This window comes from Motacilla alba, chromosome 10 (genome assembly GCF_015832195.1).
Source record: "Motacilla alba alba isolate MOTALB_02 chromosome 10, Motacilla_alba_V1.0_pri, whole genome shotgun sequence".
In the NCBI taxonomy this organism is placed as follows: Eukaryota; Metazoa; Chordata; class Aves; order Passeriformes; family Motacillidae; genus Motacilla; species Motacilla alba.
In genome coordinates this window covers 14,816,339-14,837,127 of record NC_052025.1, presented here as the reverse complement: position 1 = coordinate 14,837,127, position 20,789 = coordinate 14,816,339, and the positions used below count along the sequence as shown (strand labels likewise).

The 20,789-nt window shown below is 48.0% G+C and overlaps 1 protein-coding gene across 6 annotated transcripts in view; it reads right to left on the bottom strand.

The window, feature by feature from the left end:
• Window positions 1–1,941: 1,941 nt before the first annotated feature.
• The window catches only part of CHD2 (chromodomain helicase DNA binding protein 2), an 85,356-nt gene continuing 66,508 nt past the window's right edge, over window positions 1,942–20,789 (bottom strand). For 4 of the 6 annotated variants that reach the window (XM_038147440.1, XM_038147438.1, XM_038147439.1 and 1 more), the window contains 18 exons: window positions 20,127–20,275; window positions 19,526–19,622; window positions 18,712–18,804; window positions 18,060–18,233; window positions 16,975–17,150; window positions 15,507–15,548; window positions 14,406–14,545; window positions 13,548–13,686; window positions 13,259–13,409; window positions 11,867–11,989; window positions 11,500–11,628; window positions 10,612–10,752; window positions 9,343–9,477; window positions 8,074–8,252; window positions 7,436–7,535; window positions 6,753–6,969; window positions 6,129–6,378; window positions 5,089–5,422 (listed from right to left, as the gene is read on the bottom strand). In XM_038147440.1, coding sequence (XP_038003368.1) covers window positions 5,089–5,422; window positions 6,129–6,378; window positions 6,753–6,969; window positions 7,436–7,535; window positions 8,074–8,252; window positions 9,343–9,477; window positions 10,612–10,752; window positions 11,500–11,628; window positions 11,867–11,989; window positions 13,259–13,409; window positions 13,548–13,686; window positions 14,406–14,545; window positions 15,507–15,548; window positions 16,975–17,150; window positions 18,060–18,233; window positions 18,712–18,804; window positions 19,526–19,622; window positions 20,127–20,275 — 2,769 coding nt within the window. Of the gene's footprint in view, window positions 5,423–6,128; window positions 6,379–6,752; window positions 6,970–7,435; window positions 7,536–8,073; window positions 8,253–9,342; window positions 9,478–10,611; window positions 10,753–11,499; window positions 11,629–11,866; window positions 11,990–13,258; window positions 13,410–13,547; window positions 13,687–14,405; window positions 14,546–15,506; window positions 15,549–16,974; window positions 17,151–18,059; window positions 18,234–18,711; window positions 18,805–19,525; window positions 19,623–20,126; window positions 20,276–20,789 lie in introns of all 6 variants that reach the window. The other 2 variants (XM_038147441.1, XM_038147437.1) reach the window with 1 other exon arrangement.

Below are 20,789 nucleotides of genomic sequence, written 5' to 3'. Positions count from 1 at the left end.
CCTCAGCACATTGGGGTCTGCATCCCAGTGATGGTAATTCCTCCCTTTTGTTGGGCAGCTCTCCTGTCCCAGCTGGGTTTGTTGCTGCCCTCTAATGAGGAAAAGCAAAATTGCATTTTTTTTCTGTTAGATTTTCCCGTTTTGAAATCCAAAGGGACTCATTGTCTCAGCAGCTGGGGACAGGGAGATGCTGAGGGCAGGTGGGGCACCCACATCGGCTCAAAACACATGGTTTGGGTGAATCCGTGCAGGGATGACCAGCACCAGAGATGTGATTGACATCTGGCCTTCCCCTCCTTCAAAGCCCAGAGAACTGACAGTGTTTGGGAAGAGTCAAATCCACTCCCTCTGCCACTCCTTGCACAAGAGTTCAGCTGTAGCCATTTCATTCTGAAATGGCTAAACCTGAAGTGGCTGAACCTGAAAACTCATCCACAAAGTGCCCGGAGTGCAGGGGCCAGGAGTGTGCCTCACTGACTGCTCTGCCAGGAGGTCACCAATGGTCCCCTGCTGTCCATCTGGGACAGTGAGCAGGCAGCCCCTGCGTGTTCCAGTGGGACAGAGTGCTGATGTGACCCTTGAGGCACGAGGATGTCCGTCCCCATTAACCACCCAAGGCAGCAGAGCATCCCCAGGAGGTAAGTGGGGAAGGCACAGGCTGTGCAGGGACATCAGTGGTGGCCTTGTGGCACCTGGGAGGGGTTCAAATTGCTCTCCAGACCATGTTCAGGGCTGGTGAGGGGGCTGCCCCTGGGGGATCAAGGGTCCCATCCCATCACTCTGTGATGGGCAGCAGCTCAAGTGCCACCACCTGGGGCCTGGGGTGGGCTTCCAGCCCCACTTGGGCTGTGCCTGCCCATCCCCTGGCCTTTGGCCACTGCCTTGGGCTCTGCCTTGGGATGAGCCAGGACCAGCTGTCCAGGAACAGCCTCAACTGCAGAGTGATGCTGTTCACCAAAAATGGGCTTTTTGCTGGGAACAGGCTCCCTCTAGAGGGTCTGCCCCTCTGTAAAGCACAGCCCTGCCCCCTCACTGGGGTGGGTGCAAGGCAGGGCTGGGGGAGACACCTGGCATCAGGGTGCTCACATCCTTACATCCCTGCTTAAATCAAAATAAAAACATTTTAAAAGTCACTGGCCTCACGAAGATTCACCCAGGCACGTAACACGCAGCCCAGCTCCCTGAGCCCCTGTGCCTCCCTGCAGCTGAGCCCCATGGCTAAGAGCCAGTCACTCTTTCCATTAGGAAATCCATTTTTCAGGAGCATATAACTCAGCTGTGAAATTTCACTCTTGGCTGAAACTTGGCTCAGCAGCAGAGAGACTGGGAAGGGCTGGACCCAGTGGCCACAGGTGTGAAAAGTGCTTTTTACAATGAGCTTTTGTAACTTGGGAGAAATGGCTCCAATCCCTGCTCTGTGTGGGCCTCAGTGGGAGCAGTGGAGGGTGAAGACCAAACCAAAGCAGCCACTGGATGCCATCACATCCCACCTGGGGAGAGGCACATCTGGCCCAGGAGGGGCTGGGGACAGACAGGAGAACTCACTGATGCAGCAGGAGCAACACTTCTCCTAGAGAAAGGGGAATTCTCCCCAGAAAAGGTAAAAAAGAAATTTACACACCCTCAGAGATCCATAAAACGTGGAGGTGGGATAAACACATAATCATCAGTATCATGCCAGTGAAATCCTGGTGGATCTGGGTTAGAGAATGTACAGCTCCTTCTGATCAGGTGGAAATTCCCATCTGAAGAAGCTCCCAAGTCTCTGTCACCACAGACGGTGAAACTATGTAAAAAGAGCCCAGCAGAACATGCTTATTCCTGCACAGTGAAAATATCCATGGTGGCCTGCCTGTGGCTGGCAGCAAAGGGCCCTGTCATCCCAAACCAGCCCCCAGACCTGCCACCAGACCCCTCAGAGACACCACGCTGGGGCCCTTCTGAAAATCTCAGTAACACTTTTTAATATACAAGAATCAAAAGTACAGCAGTTTTACAATGTAGGAAAATTTCATACATACTATATAAACAACATATTTACATCAGAAATCACTAGGACAGTGGCATTTCTTTCACAAATATAAATTAATATTAATTACTGTTTTTAGTCAACAGGTTTAAAAGTCCGTATTTTTACAGTAAGAGTCCTTCTCTCCCCAGAGGGGAGGCAGAGGTGGGGAGGAAACGGGTGAAAGCAGAAAAATATTTTTGTGTGGATCACAAACCGTTCACACAAGAACTTCAGCACTCGGTTCCGTGTCCATTTTGGTTGGGGCCACATCGCCTCTCCCCACAGCAAGTTTTGGTCTGCAGGATTTCCACCATGTGAACTCATAACCTTACACCATTTCCAAAGAGGTCAGGCTGAAAAACTCTTCTGTTTTTTTTTAATTGAACCCCAGCAAGTTACTGCTGTTTTCTGCAAAGAGGCTGGAGGGAATCCCACAGCTGGTTAGGAAGGAAGAGCTGTTCCAATGCTGTCACAACCACCACAGGGAAGTTTATGGCTGTAGATGTGTCCCCTCTGATCCCACTACGTCCCCGTGACTCTGTTTGGTTATGGTCCCTATGCTGAGGGGACATAAAATGCCTAAGTGTGTGTGTGTGCTCAGGGAAGACTTCCTCCCAAATCTCCTTCTCCAGCTTCATTAAAGCCAAACCCAGCAAAGACTCACCCATCATGAGTGGACATGATGTGACTTTAGCATCAGGCTAAAGTGACAGTGGGGACATCGCTCCAGTGGATATGGGTAAAGCTTTTGCTGTTGCACAAGAAGGAAATCCCAACCAACCTCATGCCTGGAACCTGGGATAAGCACAAACCCCTACATCTCGACACAGAAAATGCCTCTTGCTGGGATCCAAAGTTTTCCTGCACCAGCCCTCACACTGGTTGCCAGTATTGCCTTTGCTACAGAGTATGGCACGAACTTCCCACCGTGACAGCACCGTGACAAAAACAGCAATTCTCTTTGCCCCTCCCAGGCTGCCTCCATTTTCACATTAAAATCTAATACCTCTGAAAAGAAAGGACCTCTTTGTTGAATACCACAGCCTGCAATCACAGCTTAGTGGGAACACCACGGAAACGTGCTCTCTCCACACCTCCCACCCCTCCGAGGGGGACTGTGGAAGACTCGCCTTCACCTCACCCTGCACAGGTAAACACAAGTGTAACACTTTATCAGGGCAGCAAGTGCCCCTAAGGAAACAAAACTGCCCTGAATTCGGTGGAAATCTTGCAACATAAAACCAAAAGGGGAACAAAACACTTCCCATGTGTCCCCTTAGAGCAGCGGGATGGGGAGGAGTGATGGCAGCAGATTTCCAGGGATATACTGCATGGAGGAGTATTAGTGTCAGTTTGCATGCGCCTTCCAAGGCACTGGCTGGAGTCAGGAAGCCAGCCCTGAACACCCATCTGCCCTCAGTCTTTTGGGGAAGGGACATCACAGCTTATTAGAGTCAAATACTGGCATCTTAATAGGAGGCCCAGCTTCTGTGCCCTGCCAGACAGGAGTCTGGAACAGCCTGGTCTTTAATACTGAGCTCTGGGTGGTGATGCAGCCCCAGACGCCACGCTCGGGGCAGCCTTTGTGGTTTCCAGAGAAGTCCAACCTGAAAAATAATCACCCAAGGTGCTTCTGGCCAGCAGGATGTGCACAACCAACCCACCACACCAGTGTCCAGGCTGGACACTGGTTTGCATCAAATACTGTGGTTTGAATACTTGGAGTGTTTGCTCTGAAGTCCACTGAGCTGGGCTGCACATTCCTCTTTTCCCTCTGCCACGCTGAGCTCTAAGACATTTGCTCCAAGGATCTTTACAGATCAGTCCTGAATTGCTCATTCTGTCCCTGCTCACTGAGGTGCTAAGTCCTCAGGTTCATTTCCAATTTAGACAAACAAAAGGTCTATAAGTGCAGGTACTTTTAGCAATTCAGAGTCACTGCTGGAAAGGTGGCAGGAAGGTGACCATTCCCTGAATAGTGATCACTCCACTGGATTCCGATTTCACTTTGCTCTACCATCCTTCAGTTACAGTAAAGGTTTGTGGTCACTGCTTTGTGAAGCAAAGAGAGAAATTATTTACCCAAAACCAGAGACTTTAGTGGCAGGAAGATTAGGAGTTCCAGTATCCCCAGAGCCATCTTTTGATCTTGCACCTCCCAGCCAGCATCTGTTAGTTCCTGGACCACCCAAGCTGCCCATGCCAGAAGAGAAGAGTTTTGTTATGAATTCCTGAGCCCTGTCCACTGGGAAATACTGTTCTCACCTCAATTTCTTCCCTGCAGGTTAGACATGAACAAACATCCTTTGCTAAGGATGTTGGCCTTTTTTTCCCAGCTCCTACTTACCCCCAGAGTCAAGATTTGCCAGTTCCAGCTCTTGAGATGGGAAGAAGATCCCCCACCTCTTCCGTTGCAGGGGACACAACAGCAATCAAAGCAGAGCCAGTTTCTTGAAATGGATAAAGACATGAAAATAATAACATGGCCAGGAAAGTCATGGATTGTCACCAGCATGGCTCCAGCTCCTTTAGAGTCATTCTGCAGGGACATCAAGTCCCTCTTTCAGCCAAGTTTGGCTGCTGAGGGACTTTCCTGTCCCTCCTTGAACACATCCTCCCATTGCCCCATGCTGGTGACACACAAATCCCAGCCCAACCAGTTTATCCCCAACCCCAAAGCAGCATCTGTCACGTAACATCAAGTCAGAGCAGGCACACAGCCTTCTGCACCATCCTAAGCAGCATCGATCTGCCTTCTCCTTCTGAGGAAACACTGGCTGGGGAAAACTCCCTTGGGTCCATCGGACTGAGGAAAACAAAAACAAAACAACAAACGAGGCAGCAAGGCTGGTTCCATGACAGAACAGTTCAATGGTAAAAAAGGGGAAAGGAAATGGGAATCTAAACCAGAATCAAGAACTAGGGAAAATCTTCCTCCACCCACTCCCCCAAAATCCTCCTTGACCCAGCCAGATGATAGCAGCATGTTCAGAGTTTCTCGTTGCTGGCTTGGAGAAAGCAGCCACCGTCGCATCAATCCCAGTATTTCGAACGCGCGCGTCGCCCTCTCAGTCGTTTTATGCTTTCCGAATGTTCCAGTTATAATCTGGATTGTTTTTCTGTTCCAATGACCTATCCAGAGGTGACCTGTGATCGAGAGGTGACTTGGAATCGTGGGGGGATTTCTGAGAGGGGGGCGAGCGAGGGTCCGACACTGCAGGGTGAGAAGGAGGGAGGGGCTGTTTGTAATCGCCCAGTTTGTCTGTGTGGAAGGACCGGTAGTGGTCCGAAGGTCCCTGGCCATGGTAGCCCATGGGCGGCCTGTGGTCAGACATCCGCCGGAAATCCTGCTGGTGGTAGTTCTGAGGCCTGAAGTCGTCGGACCGTCGACGTTTGGAATCGTGGTGGTGCCTGTGCAGACAAAAATGGATGGAGATCAGCTCCCCAAACCCGCTGAGGTGAGGGCAATGTCTTAGGTTGGAAATGAGTGTATTCTATTCCTATCTGCGGAGCAATTATCTTCTGTTAATTGGGCAGGTTGTCTTTATCTCTTCCATAACCAATCCTCCCTCTGGGAAGTATCTTCTGTTAATGGCCAATGAGTGTCACTGCATGACTGATAAAGTTACATCATCCCATAGGGAGAAGCTCGGACCAGGGGGAGGAGCCAAGCATTCCTACCTGGATATAATCTGAGATTTGGAAGACCACAGGCAGCCTTTTCCACTGGATTCCCAGAGGAAGACCAGGCTCATCTACACTACCACTGGAGGTACTACTACCTTCCTTCAGAGGAAGACTACACCCTTCTACAGGATCCCTGCTGCAACAGAACCACACCTATCACTCCAGGAGCGCTGCAGCCACCATTTCATGGGACTCCCACCAACACCTCTCAGTGTTGATTTGTATTACTTCATTGTTTATTTTATTTTTTTAAATTTTCTTCCCTAATAAAGAACTGTCACTCCTGCTCCCATATCTTTGACTGAGAGCCCCTTAATTTCAAAATTACAACAATTCCGAGGCAGGGGGTTTACATTTTCCATTTCAGGGGAGGGTGCTGCCTTCCTCAGCAGACACCTGTCTGCTCAAACCAAGGCAGGCCGTCACTCACCTGTCGTAGTAGTCGCGGTGGCCCCTGTGGTCTCGGTCGCTGTTGTACTGCTCGTAGGGTCTCTTGCGGGACAGATTGTTTGGTCTGTAGTTGCCAGAGCTGCGGTGGGGATCCCCCCGCGAGCGCCGCTCCCCGTAGTGGTGGTCCTTGTACCAGTGCTGCTCGTACTGGTGGTGCCGCTCCCCGCCCCACATCTGGTTGCTGTTGCCACCGTAGTTGAACTTTCGATCCCTCTGCCAGTCTCCTCGGTCTGCCAGGGGCAAAGGGCACCTCTGAGTCTCTTTCATGCTTTGGTTTAAGCCCATCTGCTTCCCTGAATTCTCCAAGAAATAATAGCTATTGATGCCCTTTTAACTTTCTCCTCCCTAAACAATGTGGGCCCATTTCATTCTTTGAATTTCTTTATCACTATTTCTTTATCATCCTCACAAATCTTACTCTGTCCCATTCTCACATTCTTTTCCTCACTACATCATCATGTTTTCTAGCCCAGCAGTAAGTACGGTGGTACTTTATGTTCTCTCCCATCCCCTTTAAACCTGAGCAGCCACGAGTCCCAGAAGGATTTGTGTCCAGGAGCATTAGGTCAGAAGGGAAGGTTTCTCCTGGCCTGCCAGTGCTCACCTGTGTTGCTGAAATGTCTCTTGTTTGGGTGGCCGTAGTTGTCCCGGGGGTGCCCGTGCATCTGCTGCTGGGTGTGGGAAGGGGGCATGTGCATCTTCTGGGAATGAGGATTGTGAGGCACGTGGGACTGGGACATCACAGAATCACGGCTGGAGCCTGAGGGCTCTGGGCGGAACGGCTTCTTCATGCTGGACATGTCCTCCTTCTTCTTCTGCTCCTGCAAGGTGGAACAGAGGGATACAGCTCAGCTGCTCTCCCACTGAAAGAGCAGGACTGTGAGCAATGGCCTTGTCTGCCAGGCTCTGGATTTTCGTGCCTCTTTGAGGTGAGCCAAATCTGTGCTCAAGAACGGCACAAACGTGGTGGAGGATAGGCACAGCTTGGCAGCTCTGCTTCTGCACCTGATCTCTACAGGGCAGCACGCCCAGGCTTTTCACTCCACAGGGCAACTGAACATCACATGCCACACCAAACAATGCTTTTGCTTGGTCAGGACAGCCAGGACAAAGTGACCAGAAATGTCACATGAAAAAGAAGGCAAATGCAACCAGATTGTTTAGATGTTGAGAAAATCACAGTGCCAACAACAAAGAACACCCACGGTAAGAGGCAGAAAGAATTGGCACTTGCAGTGCAGCAACTTTTAAGGACAGAAATCAAAGGGAAAGCACTTCAGTTCTCACCTCCTCTTCCTGTGATCTTTTCTTATGAGCCATCTTGTAGAGCTTGTGTAGTTTTCTGGCATCAAATTCTGTGAATTTTGACACAAATATCCATAGGTTCCTAGAAGGACAGGAACATTTTCTGTTAAGTGCTACAGCAGCAGTTTAACTGCAAATGGCTTCCAAACCAACATCAAGTTCATTCTACCCTCTCTAGAAAACAGTCTCAGCTCAGGACAGGATGATCAGGAGGGCTGGAACCATGTTCTTCAAAGTAAAATAAAGAGGTTTGCAGTGGTTTATGTGATTTAGCTTTGAAATCAGGACAATTTGAGGAGAAAACATTTGCCTGGGACTGGTGATGGAAGACCATCCCTGGAAGTGTTCAAGGTTCAGGCTGAATGGAGATATGAGCAACCTGGTCTAGTGAACTCTGTCTCTACCCATGGTAGGGAGCTGGAACTGGGTGATTTTTAAGGTCCCTCCCAACCCAAACCATTCCATGATTCTGTGATTCTGTAGGCTGAGTGGACCAGAAATCACAAGATTTCACGAGTTAAGAGGCAAATGGCACATCCATCCACAAAAAAAACCAGCAGCCTCTGACTACCATTTCAAAATATCCTAGACCAGCTAAGGAAAACAAAATGATCCCTCACCTTCTCCATAGCTTGATGTGATCCTGGTCAGTGTAGGCTTTAAGGCACTCAGAGATGCGATCACCGATTTTCAGGAGGCAGTTGCGCGTGTGCTCCAGCTGTTCTTGGACTGTCAGTCCCTTATCAGGCTTATCAAGTTGCTTCAGTGCTTTTTTGACTGGTCTCATCCTTTCCTTGCACTTGAAAGAGCAACAGAGAGGAGAAAGTGATTAATTTGGCAGAAGGCTCTACATCATCACCACCCCATTAATAGAAAAGAAGCTCGATTAGCTTTATCTGGCCATTAGGCAAGGAGAAATCAGCTATAAAATAGCAAATTGTTAGACAAGCTGCAGACAATCATCAGTAGAAGACAGGATTTTCCCCACCTCCACTGCTCCTGCCTTTTAGGAGGGAACAATTTGCTTTGCAAGCAGTAACTATACATGGTCTGTACCTGCACGGATCCCGTGGCAGGCAGGGAAGTGTATCCAAGCCTCCACACACTGAACCAGCCACCCCAGCTGAAAGACTGCTTAATTTAATCCTGTCCAATCCCATCTTTGGTCACTTTAATGCTTGCTTTTACCAAAACTAGCAGACATGAAATGAAAGCACCGTGTTTTTCAGCCTGGGCACATCAACACCTTGCACAGATAGGGAATCAGACAGGTTTTCTGACTGCCTGCCTGAATCTTTTGTGCATCACAGAAGGAAAGTTAAAGAAAAAGACAAAAAACCCCACAGGACCTGCAGCAAATACAGAGATTTGCATTGAGAGAACTGCTTTTAAGAAGAGGTATTTCAGCCAAGGAGAATCTGCCATGACAACTTTTACTAAAAGGTAATTTTTACAACGAGCCTTGTGGGCATGTTTGCTGTGAGAGCATTTACACAGCTCTGCACCTCCTACAAGGTCACCCTCAAAACTCTCCTGCATTTCCTTGCCTGAAAGAGCTTCAGTGGCTCCTTGGCTTCTACAAGAGAGGGAATGTAAGGCTGCAGGGTGCTCTGTAACCCAGGGCTGCCAGCTGAGCACTGGAAAGTCACCAGCTGAAGCAGAGAGCCCTTGTGCATGCTCTGCTGACAGCTGGCAGCACTGGTGGGCACCTCTTGTCCAGGGTTGTCCTGCCCTGCTCTCAAGTCAGCCAGAGGAAACCCCTGTGGGGCACTAGGAGGGGGTTCACACCCCAAAACCTAAAACACGTCCTTGGATGACATCTGAGCAAACCCTGGGTGCCTCGCTGGGCTCTTGGCACTGCCCTCCCATTTCCCAAGGAAAATACTCACTATGCTGAATGTTTCTTGGTCCAGATCATCATCCTCATCTTCTCCAATGGGGACTGGCTCGCTCCCTGCAGTGATGTGGACAGGACCCTGTGATCTCTTCCCTTTACTTCCAGATTTGGCCTCGCCACCTTTAGGCTTTACAAGGACAAATTACACACATCACACAGTGAGCCAGAATGGAGGATCCCCAGTGAGCCAGCTAACAACCTCCACACTATTGTTACTGGCAGTTGCTAAACCTGGGCACTGTTCCTACAACTTTCCTCCCAAAATCTCCAACTGTTGAGCTGCAATGGCTCTGTTTAGCTTTATGTCATCCATGAGGGAGCAGGGAGAAGTCAGAGCCAGCAGTTTGGACACGAATACCATATTCACACTCATGGGGAGAAACCAACGTTGAAGACTTGGAAGAGAGGTTAAAATAAAGAGTATCTCTCCCTTGCAAAAGACAGAGCTCAGAGTAGTCTCATATCTACAAGCATCTGCAGCTTTATGTGATATCACTAGTTCTCAAATCATGGCCTGTTCATGTACATTTTTAGCTATATGACTTACTTGCAATCAAAGCAACACCAAAAATCTCTGGAAAGCAAACTTTCCCCTACATAGGCAACAAAACTTCTTAGTTTGCACTTATGACCTCAGTGTCAAAACACACTGGGCATGTAGTACATACCTGTTCCTTGGACAGGTACTTCAGGTCATTATTGTGGAAGTTTTTACCACCCTTCCAATTTGCACCCAGCCTCAGGGCAGCTGTACCCAAAATTCAAGAGACATTTGAGTCTCCAGCATACCAGTGATGTTGAAACATTCATTCTGTTGAGTCCTGAACAGTGACAATGACAACTTACAGTCTTGATGGTGTGGACACTTGGGTCATTTGGGTGAGTTTAAATTAAAGGGGAATACAGACAAGGACCTGCCAACCCTGTGATAAATCACAGCTGGACAGAACTTTGATCTGAGTGCTCCAGGCTCTTTCCTTAGCATCAGCTCTGTGGCCCTATCCATGTCACAAGGACAGCTGTACTTTAAAGGCAGCCTGACAAAAAGTGTTCCGTTTTGGTCACATTCCATGAAGCTTTAGGACATATCGCCTTTTCTACTTTTCATGGCAATTCAGAAGGGCTGAAAAAGGGATACTCCCCTCACCCCACGGTGCTTCACTGATGTCTCTTCACACAGGGCCTTTAATGAATCCTAAGTCTTACAGTTTGTCCTGCTCAGGGACTTCCCTATCATGCTGCTCCTGAAAGTACCACATACCTTCTCTTTCTTGTCTTTTGTCTTCTTTTTCTCTTTATCGCTTTCCTTTTCTTTCTTAGAGGATGTCTGTTTTTCCTTGTTCTCTTTGTTCTCTTTCTTCTTCTGTTTCTTTTTCACTGGGCTCTTGTCCAAGCCATCCTCCTAGAATATCAGTCACAGCACAAAGTTGGAGTCCCTCACCTCATGTACATTTTCTTCCATAAAACATCCTTAAAACTCAGGCAACTTTTGAGGTCCATCCAGATTTACCCTCACACCTCTTTAAGCAGACATCGAGCCCCGCTCAAGCAGCTGCCATCCCCCCAAACGTGACAAAAGGGTATGAAAACCAGACCAGCCCCACTCTGTGACAAGCTGGCAAGCTGCAGAGCAGCCCTGCTCTCCTGTGCCAGCTGCACTCCAGAACGATCAGCCCCTGAGGTAGATACTGATCAGCACACGAACAAAAAGCCTCAGACTACAAGCCAAACCACTCAAAGTCTGAACATTTTCTAAGCAACAGCATGACCTTGGTAAACTCCAGTTTCACCACGGGCTGACGTGCCCAAAAGGAGAGGGAAACAATTCTTCTTTCTCTCCTTTATAAGGGCAACAGGCTTTGTCCTGAGACAACCTTTCCCCTGAGTCAATGTGTGGATGTTTGTGGCCATTCTGGGATGCCCCAAATCCCTTACAGCACTGAGCTAAAAGAATAGGTGGGAAAGGTCCTTCTTTCACACCAATAGCTGTATGGGTGGTTTTGTGAGTTTGCCAGTCCTGTGGGAATTCACTCTTAGTGCCTCTGACTCCTGGGGGCTATGCTGGGAATGCTTCTCAAGGTGAGGTTGGGCAGTAACAGCACAGCCCAAGGAAACCTGGAAAATCCACTGATCACCAAGGCTGACTCACCTTGACTTCACCTTCTTCTGACTGGTTGTCTGAATGCCGAGGAGAGGAGAGTTCATTCCCATGCTCATCTTTGACTTTGGGAGCCTTGTTCTCTTTCTTCACTCGTGGTTTCCTCTTCTTTAGCTTGCCCTGGTAAAAACACAGAACAAGTCAGGGAAAGCAAACAGCTACAGCTACTTCCTGGGGACATTTCCCATCTCCTGAACATTGTGCAAACAGCTGCAGGTCCTGCAGGCTGGCAGGAAACCTGATAAGCCCAAATCCTTCAGTAAGAGCAGTAATAACCTGCCCCTTATTATTATTAGTGTCTCCTGCCATCAGCCAACCACTTCCCTGAAACCCCCAGAATCAAGCAGCCACATCTCACCTCTTCCCCATCTTTCATGTTTTCTTTCTTGTCCAGATCTTTTTTCAGCAGTTTCAGTAGATAATCAACTCGGGTCTGGAGCTGTTTTCCCTGAGGTTTCTTATCCGTCTCCACTGGTAGGATCTTTGATAAAGCAGAAAAAAAAATATACCCATATGCACAAAGCTTGACAAAGAATTTACACATTAGCAGCAGCCCTCCCAGGCCCAGCAAAGGGCAGCAGATGCTGCACCTTCTGGGGGAGCAAGAAGGCTCAAGCCTTCCTTTCCCCTCTCAGACTGTCCCTGTCTGGCCAGAGGCAAAGCTCCTAGCAAGCATCCCTCCCCTTGGAATCCTGCAGAAGTTAAAGGATCCCAAGGCTTGCTAAGCCTTGCAAGCTTGCTAAGTCCTCTTGAAGGAAAAAAATCCTTTACAAGCTATATTTGGGACTTTGAGTTGCAAAACTGAGTCCACTCGCCTTGACACCTCAAATTTGTTTGTGACAGCTTGGTCACAGCAGCCCAGTCACTCTGGTAACCTGAGACATTGCTACAGCAGGGGCACAGATGCACAATTTTTAGTGGAAAACAAGGCTGAAAGGTGACACTTCGTGGAGGAAATAGCTCAGCTTGCCAGCTAGGTTTGCTTCATACTTCACTGGAAAATGGGTGGCATGTTTCAGGCAGCTGTTTCCATTGCAAAATGCCTTTCTGAGCTCCACACATGGAGGGCTCTCAGGCAGAGCCTGACCTTTGCTAAAAGCACCAGCAGGGATGTCAGGGGAATGCTGCATGCTGGCAGCAAAGCTGGTGTGGAGACTCCCAGTGCTCCTCAGCCCTGTGCTGCAGTTTCCACACTCTTTCCACCACACTGCCACAACGGATGGTGGATTATTTTTAACCCAGATCATTTCAACATGGTGCCTGTAAACTGTTCTTGTGGGGATGACTGAGGAACAGAGGAACTAGATGGAGGCTTTCCAGCTGGCTGTGCTGCCATTCCCAGTCGTGTAACCATACCCTCAAAGCTAACACGGACCAGCCTTGACATGAGCAGTGTCAAATCTGTGAAAAATTATTTCCACTCAGAAATTCACACTCAGCTTCTTGTGAGATGCTCAAGGAAACATCAAGTCACAGCCTCTTCCGTCCTGTGCATGGAACCACACATGTCAGCACTGCCATTTTCTGCTTGCATCAATTCAGTGTGGTTCACCTGGTGCTGCCCACCAAATGACACAACTTGGCTTTCCATCAAGCATGCAACATTCCATGAAGGCCACTGTCTTCCTCATTATTATTGATCATGGTTTTTTGGAGTAGTTACAAACATAAACATCTGTTTCTGGAGTAAATGAGGCACGTTTGCTATGAGCAAATGGACCCAATGGAAGCAGCAAGCAAAGCGACCTACCTTATCAGATAACTTCAACTCCGGATCTGTTTTAATTAGCTCCCAGTTTCCATAACCATGCTCGTAAATTCCCACTAACAAGCGAGAATCCTCCTCCACTCCCCAGTCTACATCAAAATGAGCAGCTTTGACACGGCACGTCAGGCGGTACCTAAAGGCATTTCAAACACGAGCTACTTTTAATACTGTGGAGGACAAAGCAAATCCACACATCCAGGCTATTCTCTTTCCACTACACAATCCAAACTCCCTGAGCCTCTTTCTGCATTGCCTACTTAGCCAAACTCACTTCTTCCTTTCCTCTGGGTCCGAGGGAATGGATTTGTGCAGCATTTCAAACTCCTCTTCATGCTGGATGATGGATTTCACATTGACTTGGACACCAGAAATCTTGATGGTAGGACCTCGTCTCTTTCCAGGTCCTTTCCCTGCTCAGCAATAAAACGCAGCAATTAAGAGAACTCTTACAGAAGGAAGAGTCTCTGTAAAATGGCTCCACAGACAGTGATCAAGACCCTGCTGCAACCTCTTATTTAAACATAAGGCAAAAAATATAAATTTTCTTCCACTAACTCACTTAGATCTGCAATTTCAACACCTCCCAGTACCATTTTCTTAAATATACTTCTAAGTATGCTGGAGCTGTTGATTCTGCAGTCTTGGTCAGCTGCAATAGGCAGACACCCAGCAGGAAATCCATCCCTGACTCTGTATGTTCAAACAAACAGCAAAGAACAGCCAGACAGAGAGTGGGTGGTGATTCCAGCTCTGGGAACTGTTAGCTGTGGACCCAGCTTTACTGTGGAGTACACAGCACCAGTTTGATTTCCAGTCCTAAGAGCAGTTAAAATAAGATCTGCTTTGCTTTCTGGCCCGGCATTCAATGAGATGGTCACTTCAGCCTCTCCCCACAAAAACTCATGTCCAGCAGAAGCTGACAGACCCAAGAGGCACTGTCCAGTCTGAGCAGAAAGCTCAGGGGCTCCTCTCTGAGGTTGAGAGCTGCCTGGCAGAGCTGGCGTGGTTTAATTGCTTCTAAATCACAATGTGGCCTCTCTGTCCAGCATGGGAATGGCTTCCTCACAAGCTCCATGGGACACTCCCAAAACCACCCTAACAGCAGCACCCTAATAACCCCCTTGCCTACCTTCTGCTGGATTTTCCTTCAGCTGCTCCTCATACTCCTGCATTGCTGACACGCAGCTGTTGTGGATGAGCTCCCCTAACCTCTTCAGGTCAGCCACAGACTTGTCCACCAGCTCAGCATCCCGGGCAATGCACTCCAGCCTGGGGAACAGGGAGAGTTTTGTGTGTGACACAGCAGCTCTTCTCTCAATCACTTCCTATCCAATTGTTTCACAGCTCAGTGCTGTACAAATGTGAACGTATAAAACACACACTAGTTGAGTTTGTGCAGGAAACAACCCAGGTTTTGTCTTTTTTTTGTGGTCTAACAGCTGCGGTGCAGATGTAGAAAAACTGATCCAATCCTCTGGATTTTTTACCAAAGCAAAGGTGAGAACTGTCTCTCTTGGGGACAACAAGGACCATCCTCCGTGACTGTCCAGTGTTGCCTCAGGCTTTTCCAGTTCCACATTAACTCCCTTTGATGGTCCAAAGCTGCCATCTGCTGTCCCTTTTGCCTGCCTGAAGTCAGTAACATCAGACTCACACACAAGCCTTGTGTTTCATACCAGGAGAGCAGAACCAGTCGAAAAAGCACTGAATTTCTCCTATAATACATTCAGGGAACTCTGCCTCAGCCCTGAGACCTTTCCAGAGCCAGCACAGGGCCAGGACCCTGCAGATCCATGTTTAAGGATGGTGCCTCTCTTCATTTCCCTTCAGGAGGGACAGAGCATGGAAAGATGCTCCAAATTCAGTCCTGAGGCTAATGTGCATAGAGAAGCTTGGCAAGTGTTTTGGGTAACATTTGTTGTTCTGACAGCTGCTCCCTCTCCTTTCTGGGCAGAGTGGGAATGCCCCAAGGGCAGGACTGTGCCAGCAGGACCCTGCTGTGTCACAGCCTGGCACCACGACTGCTCCAGCTGGTTTTTAGCCAGCATTCATCAGTGCCCATCAACAGAGGCACCAGGGAGTGTACAGCAGTGCTGGGGCTCTGGTGGCAGGACAGCAAGGCTCTGTGCAGGTTGTGTCAAACACCCAGAGCACTGTGTGCCTGGCTGTGCTCAGAAGTACAATGTGCCTCCATGATTCCCTTCTGGAACAGGGTCAGGTTGGGACTCACCGTTCAAGAGGCAATCCAAACTTCTTGTAAGCCTTGATAAACCTAAGGAGAAAAAAAAAATTGAAAAAACTAAACTTGCTGCCATAAAAGTAGGTCCAATATCACAAGGATGCTTGAATATATTAATTACAGCCTGCCACATTATCAGCCTTGCATTCCCCACTGATCAGCTCAGCATCCCTCAGCACTGGGAAGCCTCATCCATTAGCCCCCACAAAGAGTTTTGTGACCTTGGCTGAAGAAGAACACAACGTTATTATAAATGTTGAGTGTTTGACAGATGAGGGGTAAAAAAAGGAGAGTGGTTACTGTAGGGCAAAAAAAAAAAAAAAAAAAGAAGAAAGCATTGGCTCACACCATGTTTGTAATTATTAACTTCATTTTTCCAGGAAGAAAAGAGGCATTAAATCAATGTCATTAGTAATTTTAAAGCTTGGGCTGTAAATGTAGCAACCCATCACAGAAGAGCCAAATGTGGTTCAATCCATCACAGAGGTTTGCAGATGAGGTTTGCTATTTATTTTCATGTCTTATTTTTATTCTGAAAATCCCTGCTGTGGCTAACACATCTTTAGAGCAAGAGTTGCTGCAATCAAACATTGCCTTGAGCTGGGAGTAGATACAATGGCTACAACTACAGGTTATTTTTAAAATTAATTAATTTTCTGCCTTCTTATGTTCATTTTGTATTCTTTCAGCCCCTTTCTGCTACATCACAATAACCTAAATGGCTGTGATATTGCATATTGCAACATGCCCTTCCTGCTCCGTGCTTTCAAGATGGTTATGGGGCAGCTATCACAGCCCAAAATTCTGTTATCTCCTGCTTAAAAATACACCAGCTCAGAGCTAGAGAGTTAAGGAAAACTCATAACTCTCTTCCATCTTTGGCTGAACATCTGGGTAGAGCTGTAAGACAAAGATCTCTGGGAAAGACTCAAGAATTAGAAGATAGGAGAAGAAAACAATGCTCTGAAATTCAGTCTCCAGATGACATCAGAGACTGACACACTCGGAGCAACAGGACCAGTGCTTCTCATGAGGTCATTTTGCCAGAGCCTGCCTTTCACTGAGAGCAGGATGACTGCCAGAAAAGTGTCAGGAAGGCCAGAGCCCTTGGCTTCTCCAGCTCTGCAGCTCATGGCACCTAAGACCTCACATGCATTAGCTCCATCCACTTGGCCCACAAAGGGCAGTTACAGCATGGATTAATTTTAGGAAGGTTCCAAGCTTCACTGTAGCCTGACTAAAGACAATCCAGTCCATTCTGCACTGACCCGAATGCTAGGGTCATCAGCTGGGATCAAACTGAATTATATAAAGGTGCAGAAGCTGTGCCAGTGAGCCAGCTCTGCCTAACACGGATGTGCTTACAGGTGAACGCATCCTGGATTAATCTGGGATTTTCCCCACCTGCATGGGATTTCTATATTTGTCTTCTGAACTGTCTCTTGTGCCCAGCACTGACCTCCTGATTTCAGCATCAGTAAATCCTTCCACAGTGTCTTTTCTAACGCTCCGAGGGCGTCCCCTGCGCTTGGGTCTCTTCTCGTCGTCGGTATCGTCAGTCTCGCTTTCTGACCCAGACGATCTCTGAAGCCTTCTCTTGGTCTCTGCATCGGACTCACTGTCATTTGTCTGAGCCTGCAGGTACCAGAGAAAGAGCAGGACAGTTAACAGCTGCTCATCTAATCAGCTAACAACATTTCTGTCCCTCCGTGCACTGGCCCTATTTAATGGACTGTAAAGCACCTGAGCATCCATTCCTGAAGCTACAGGAGCCCATGTGACCAGCCCAGAGAGGCTGCACACCCTTGCAGTTCCCAGCTGGCTGAGGCTGTGGTGGTCATCCTCCTTTTACAGCCATCAGTTTCACAATTGCATTTTGATCCACTAAGAGATGTTAAAATACTGATTTCCATGGGTTTGTGCCACAGTCCCTTAGACTATTTTGAAAACCAGGACACCTCAGAAATTAATCTGGATTCATCCAACATGATTTATCCTTCTCTGTGTTTTTCACATCAATGTTTTTCCCCAGCTCACCTCACAGAACAGTTCTAACCCCTAAAGTCCCATGTCTCAGCAGAGCACCCTTGCACAGTCAGCTTTGTTTTGGATTGGGGTAGATCCCATTACATAAAGAAGAACTTGGGAAGACACCATCTCTTTTGCTCCTTGGGATACAGATTTAGGCAAGAGCCATCTAGGGAGCTAGAGAGCCCAAGGAAAAGAGACAGCCAAAAAATGGCAAAATCTGCAGCAAAATCCAATACAATTGGGTACTTTGCTTTGTGGTCACTAGAGATTCTTTTGATTTTCTCTGCTAAGGTGAGATGAGTCGCACCAAGTCCAGTCTGGGCCCTCAGGCTGCATCCCAAACCACTGGTGCAAAGCACAGTGCCAACAGGAGGTTACTGTGCTACCTCTGTGCTTTGTTCCCAGCCAACTTTGGAGGAGGGAAAGATGCTCAGATGGCAAGGAGGCTTCCCCTGAGCATTCTCTTTGGCAGCTCTCTCCTCCAGCCTCTCATCCCCTCGAGATGGGTTGTACCTTTTTCGTTGAGCTCCGGATTCGAGGCAGCATGTAGATTTCCTCCAATTCTTTCTGCCTTTCTTCCTCCTCCACCTTTTTCCTCTGCTCTTCTGGAATGATATCATCCCAGTCCTTCTGGGACCGCTCATCCAGCTCTGTCTCTTCCTCCTCCATGGTTGCAAAGTTGGCAACCTTTTACAAGCAAAGGAGAAGTTTTAGCAATTCCCTCCCCTGGCAGGAACACCCCAGAGCTGTCTGCTAAGCCTCAACTCCTTCTCCATAGGAATTCTGCCAACACTTCCATAACTACTCCATAATTGATCCCTATGCCACTACATTCCTGGCTCCTTGCCCCGTCTTTGGACTAACAGCTTTTGAGGAAGTACGTGCAGTTTAAGGAGTACTGCTGAGTATTTGTAAATTATTAGGTTTGTTTCCAAATTTGGTAAATTCTGCGTTTTTTTCACAGCCTTCAAAACCACTTTCCTGAAACTAAATTAATACCTACCTCAGGGGGGTTGGAACTGGACGATCTTTAAGTTCCCAACCCAAACCGTTCTGTGATTCTGAGATCTCTGCGAGGCGTTCCTGCCTGTTACTGACCTCAGCTCCATGGCAGGGTGTGGGGAGCCACATTCCCACAGCCCACCGCAGAGCCTGGGGTCCATACCTTGAACTGTGACAGCAGCTCGTCAGTGGCACTGGTGGACACCTCATTCTCCCGGGTTTCAGCCAGACGCAGGATCTCATCGATGTCCATCTCCTGCCAGCCAGGGAGAAGGAGGGATAAAGCAGAGGGTGCCAGGCACAGCAGGAAGTAAGAGGCTTTGAGAACAGGCTCGTGTGCTGATATGAGCTAAATAAAGTGCAAATATCTGCAGGGTGTCATCCCAGAGGGCAGGGATGAACTATCTCAAGTGGTACAACAAAGTACAAATAAGGTGACAGAAGAGAAGGAAAGGACTGCAACAGTGGGGAAAATTTCCAGGCAGTGAGATGTATGAACTGTAGACTGCTTCCCTGGGGAGAAGCTCTGCTGCTTGGGCCATTAAGAGAATTGGTCAAAACACTCAATGCTAAACTGTCAAGCAATGTTGCACTGAGGCAGGAGAGAGCAACCTGTTCACGGCACTGTGCTGACTCCTGCCTCGCTCAGAACCACCAAAAAAGGTGCTGAGCAAATGCTCAGAAGAGGCAGGGAGAGGAGCCTTCAGTAGGCTGTGCTGTCACTAGCTAATAATCCTCAGAAGGCAAGGGACTCCCTGGGTGACCATCACTATTTAATCCCCAACAACAAGGCTCTCCTCAAACTCTGATCCCCCAGTCCCAGACTCTGCTTCCAGCTTCTCCACACTCCCACATGTCCTATTCACCAACTTGCTCTCATGCACAGGGCAAGAACAAAGCAGAAGCAACCACAGACAGTCCTTCTTGCAGGCCTGGAGAGAACTACAAACTGCTATGTGATTTCGATTTCAAACTACCTGAGGCTCTGACTCTTCCCCTTCAAGCTCCTTGAAAAGATCTTCAGCTCCAAACTTCAAAATAGCTGTCAGCTCCTCTTTGTTGAAGGGATTTGAGCTGCAAGAAGGAAAGAAGGAAAAGGTGTTTTGAGCTCTTCAGTCAGAACTGCTACAGCACAAAACCATACCAAAGTTTTTCCTAATTGAAGCAAGGAGTAAGTTTCTACCCAGCACTATAAAAAGCTTTGTTATTATTCTCTTTCCTGCTCCAGCACAGACAAAGACTGCAATGGGAACCACCTCCATCTACTGGGGGAAATTAAGAGAATCTGAGGTCACTGCCAAAATGCAGCTGTTCCACAGCCAGGTTCCCTCAGACCAGGATGATCTCTGGGTGAGAGACAGAAGCAGAAGTAGTGCCCTAAAACTAATTTTAAGTTTCTGATTATCTTTATTCTATGTATCCAAATTAATGGCTGCAGAAGCCAGATCAGTGGAAGCTGCCATTATTTATTAGCCTTCTGCCCTGTACCCTATCAAATAAATACTGGGAAATGCCAGCAGGGGAAGCTGGTTATGCCACGTGTTGCAGACATTCCTGCCTCCTGACACAGCCACGTACTTGGATCTCCCAGAGTTGTTGTCCAGAACAGTCCGGCCAGTGGTGTCCATACGCTGGATCACCAAATGATCCAGCACCATTTTCTTCTTGGCTCTCTCAATGATCTCCTCCTCCACTGTGCCCTTGGTGACCAGGCGGTAAATATTCACCTGAGAGGCAAAAAGAGACCACAGCTATTTCCTGGGCAGGCTCTGCTGATACAGCAATGCATCCCTCAGCTGTTTTCACTGGGCTGCTGACATTGTTTCTTCATGTACAGATGTGGTTTTCCAGAAGAAAAAAACCCACATTCTCTCCATATCCAGTTCAAATAAGGATAATTAACACAGATCCTGTAGTGTGCCTAAGCACAGAGTAAAAATATTCTGAAACAATCACTCTAAATTCAAACTAGCACCAAACTAGCTTTTCACATATCTAATAACCCCTAATAAATGTGGATGTTATATTTTTTAAGTTTTTCAGGGCAAGAAAGAACAGAGTCCACTAGGACTAGGCTGAGAAGTGCAATGCCATGGGTTGGGTTCTGGGTATGCTCAAAACCAACAGGAAGACTTGGCACCTGGCAAATCTGGGCTGCTTTTTGTCTCCTACTTTTGAAATGGGATTCCCTCGGGCAGCGCTCTCTGGAGCAAGGACTGGGACAAAAAGCCCATGTTTTCT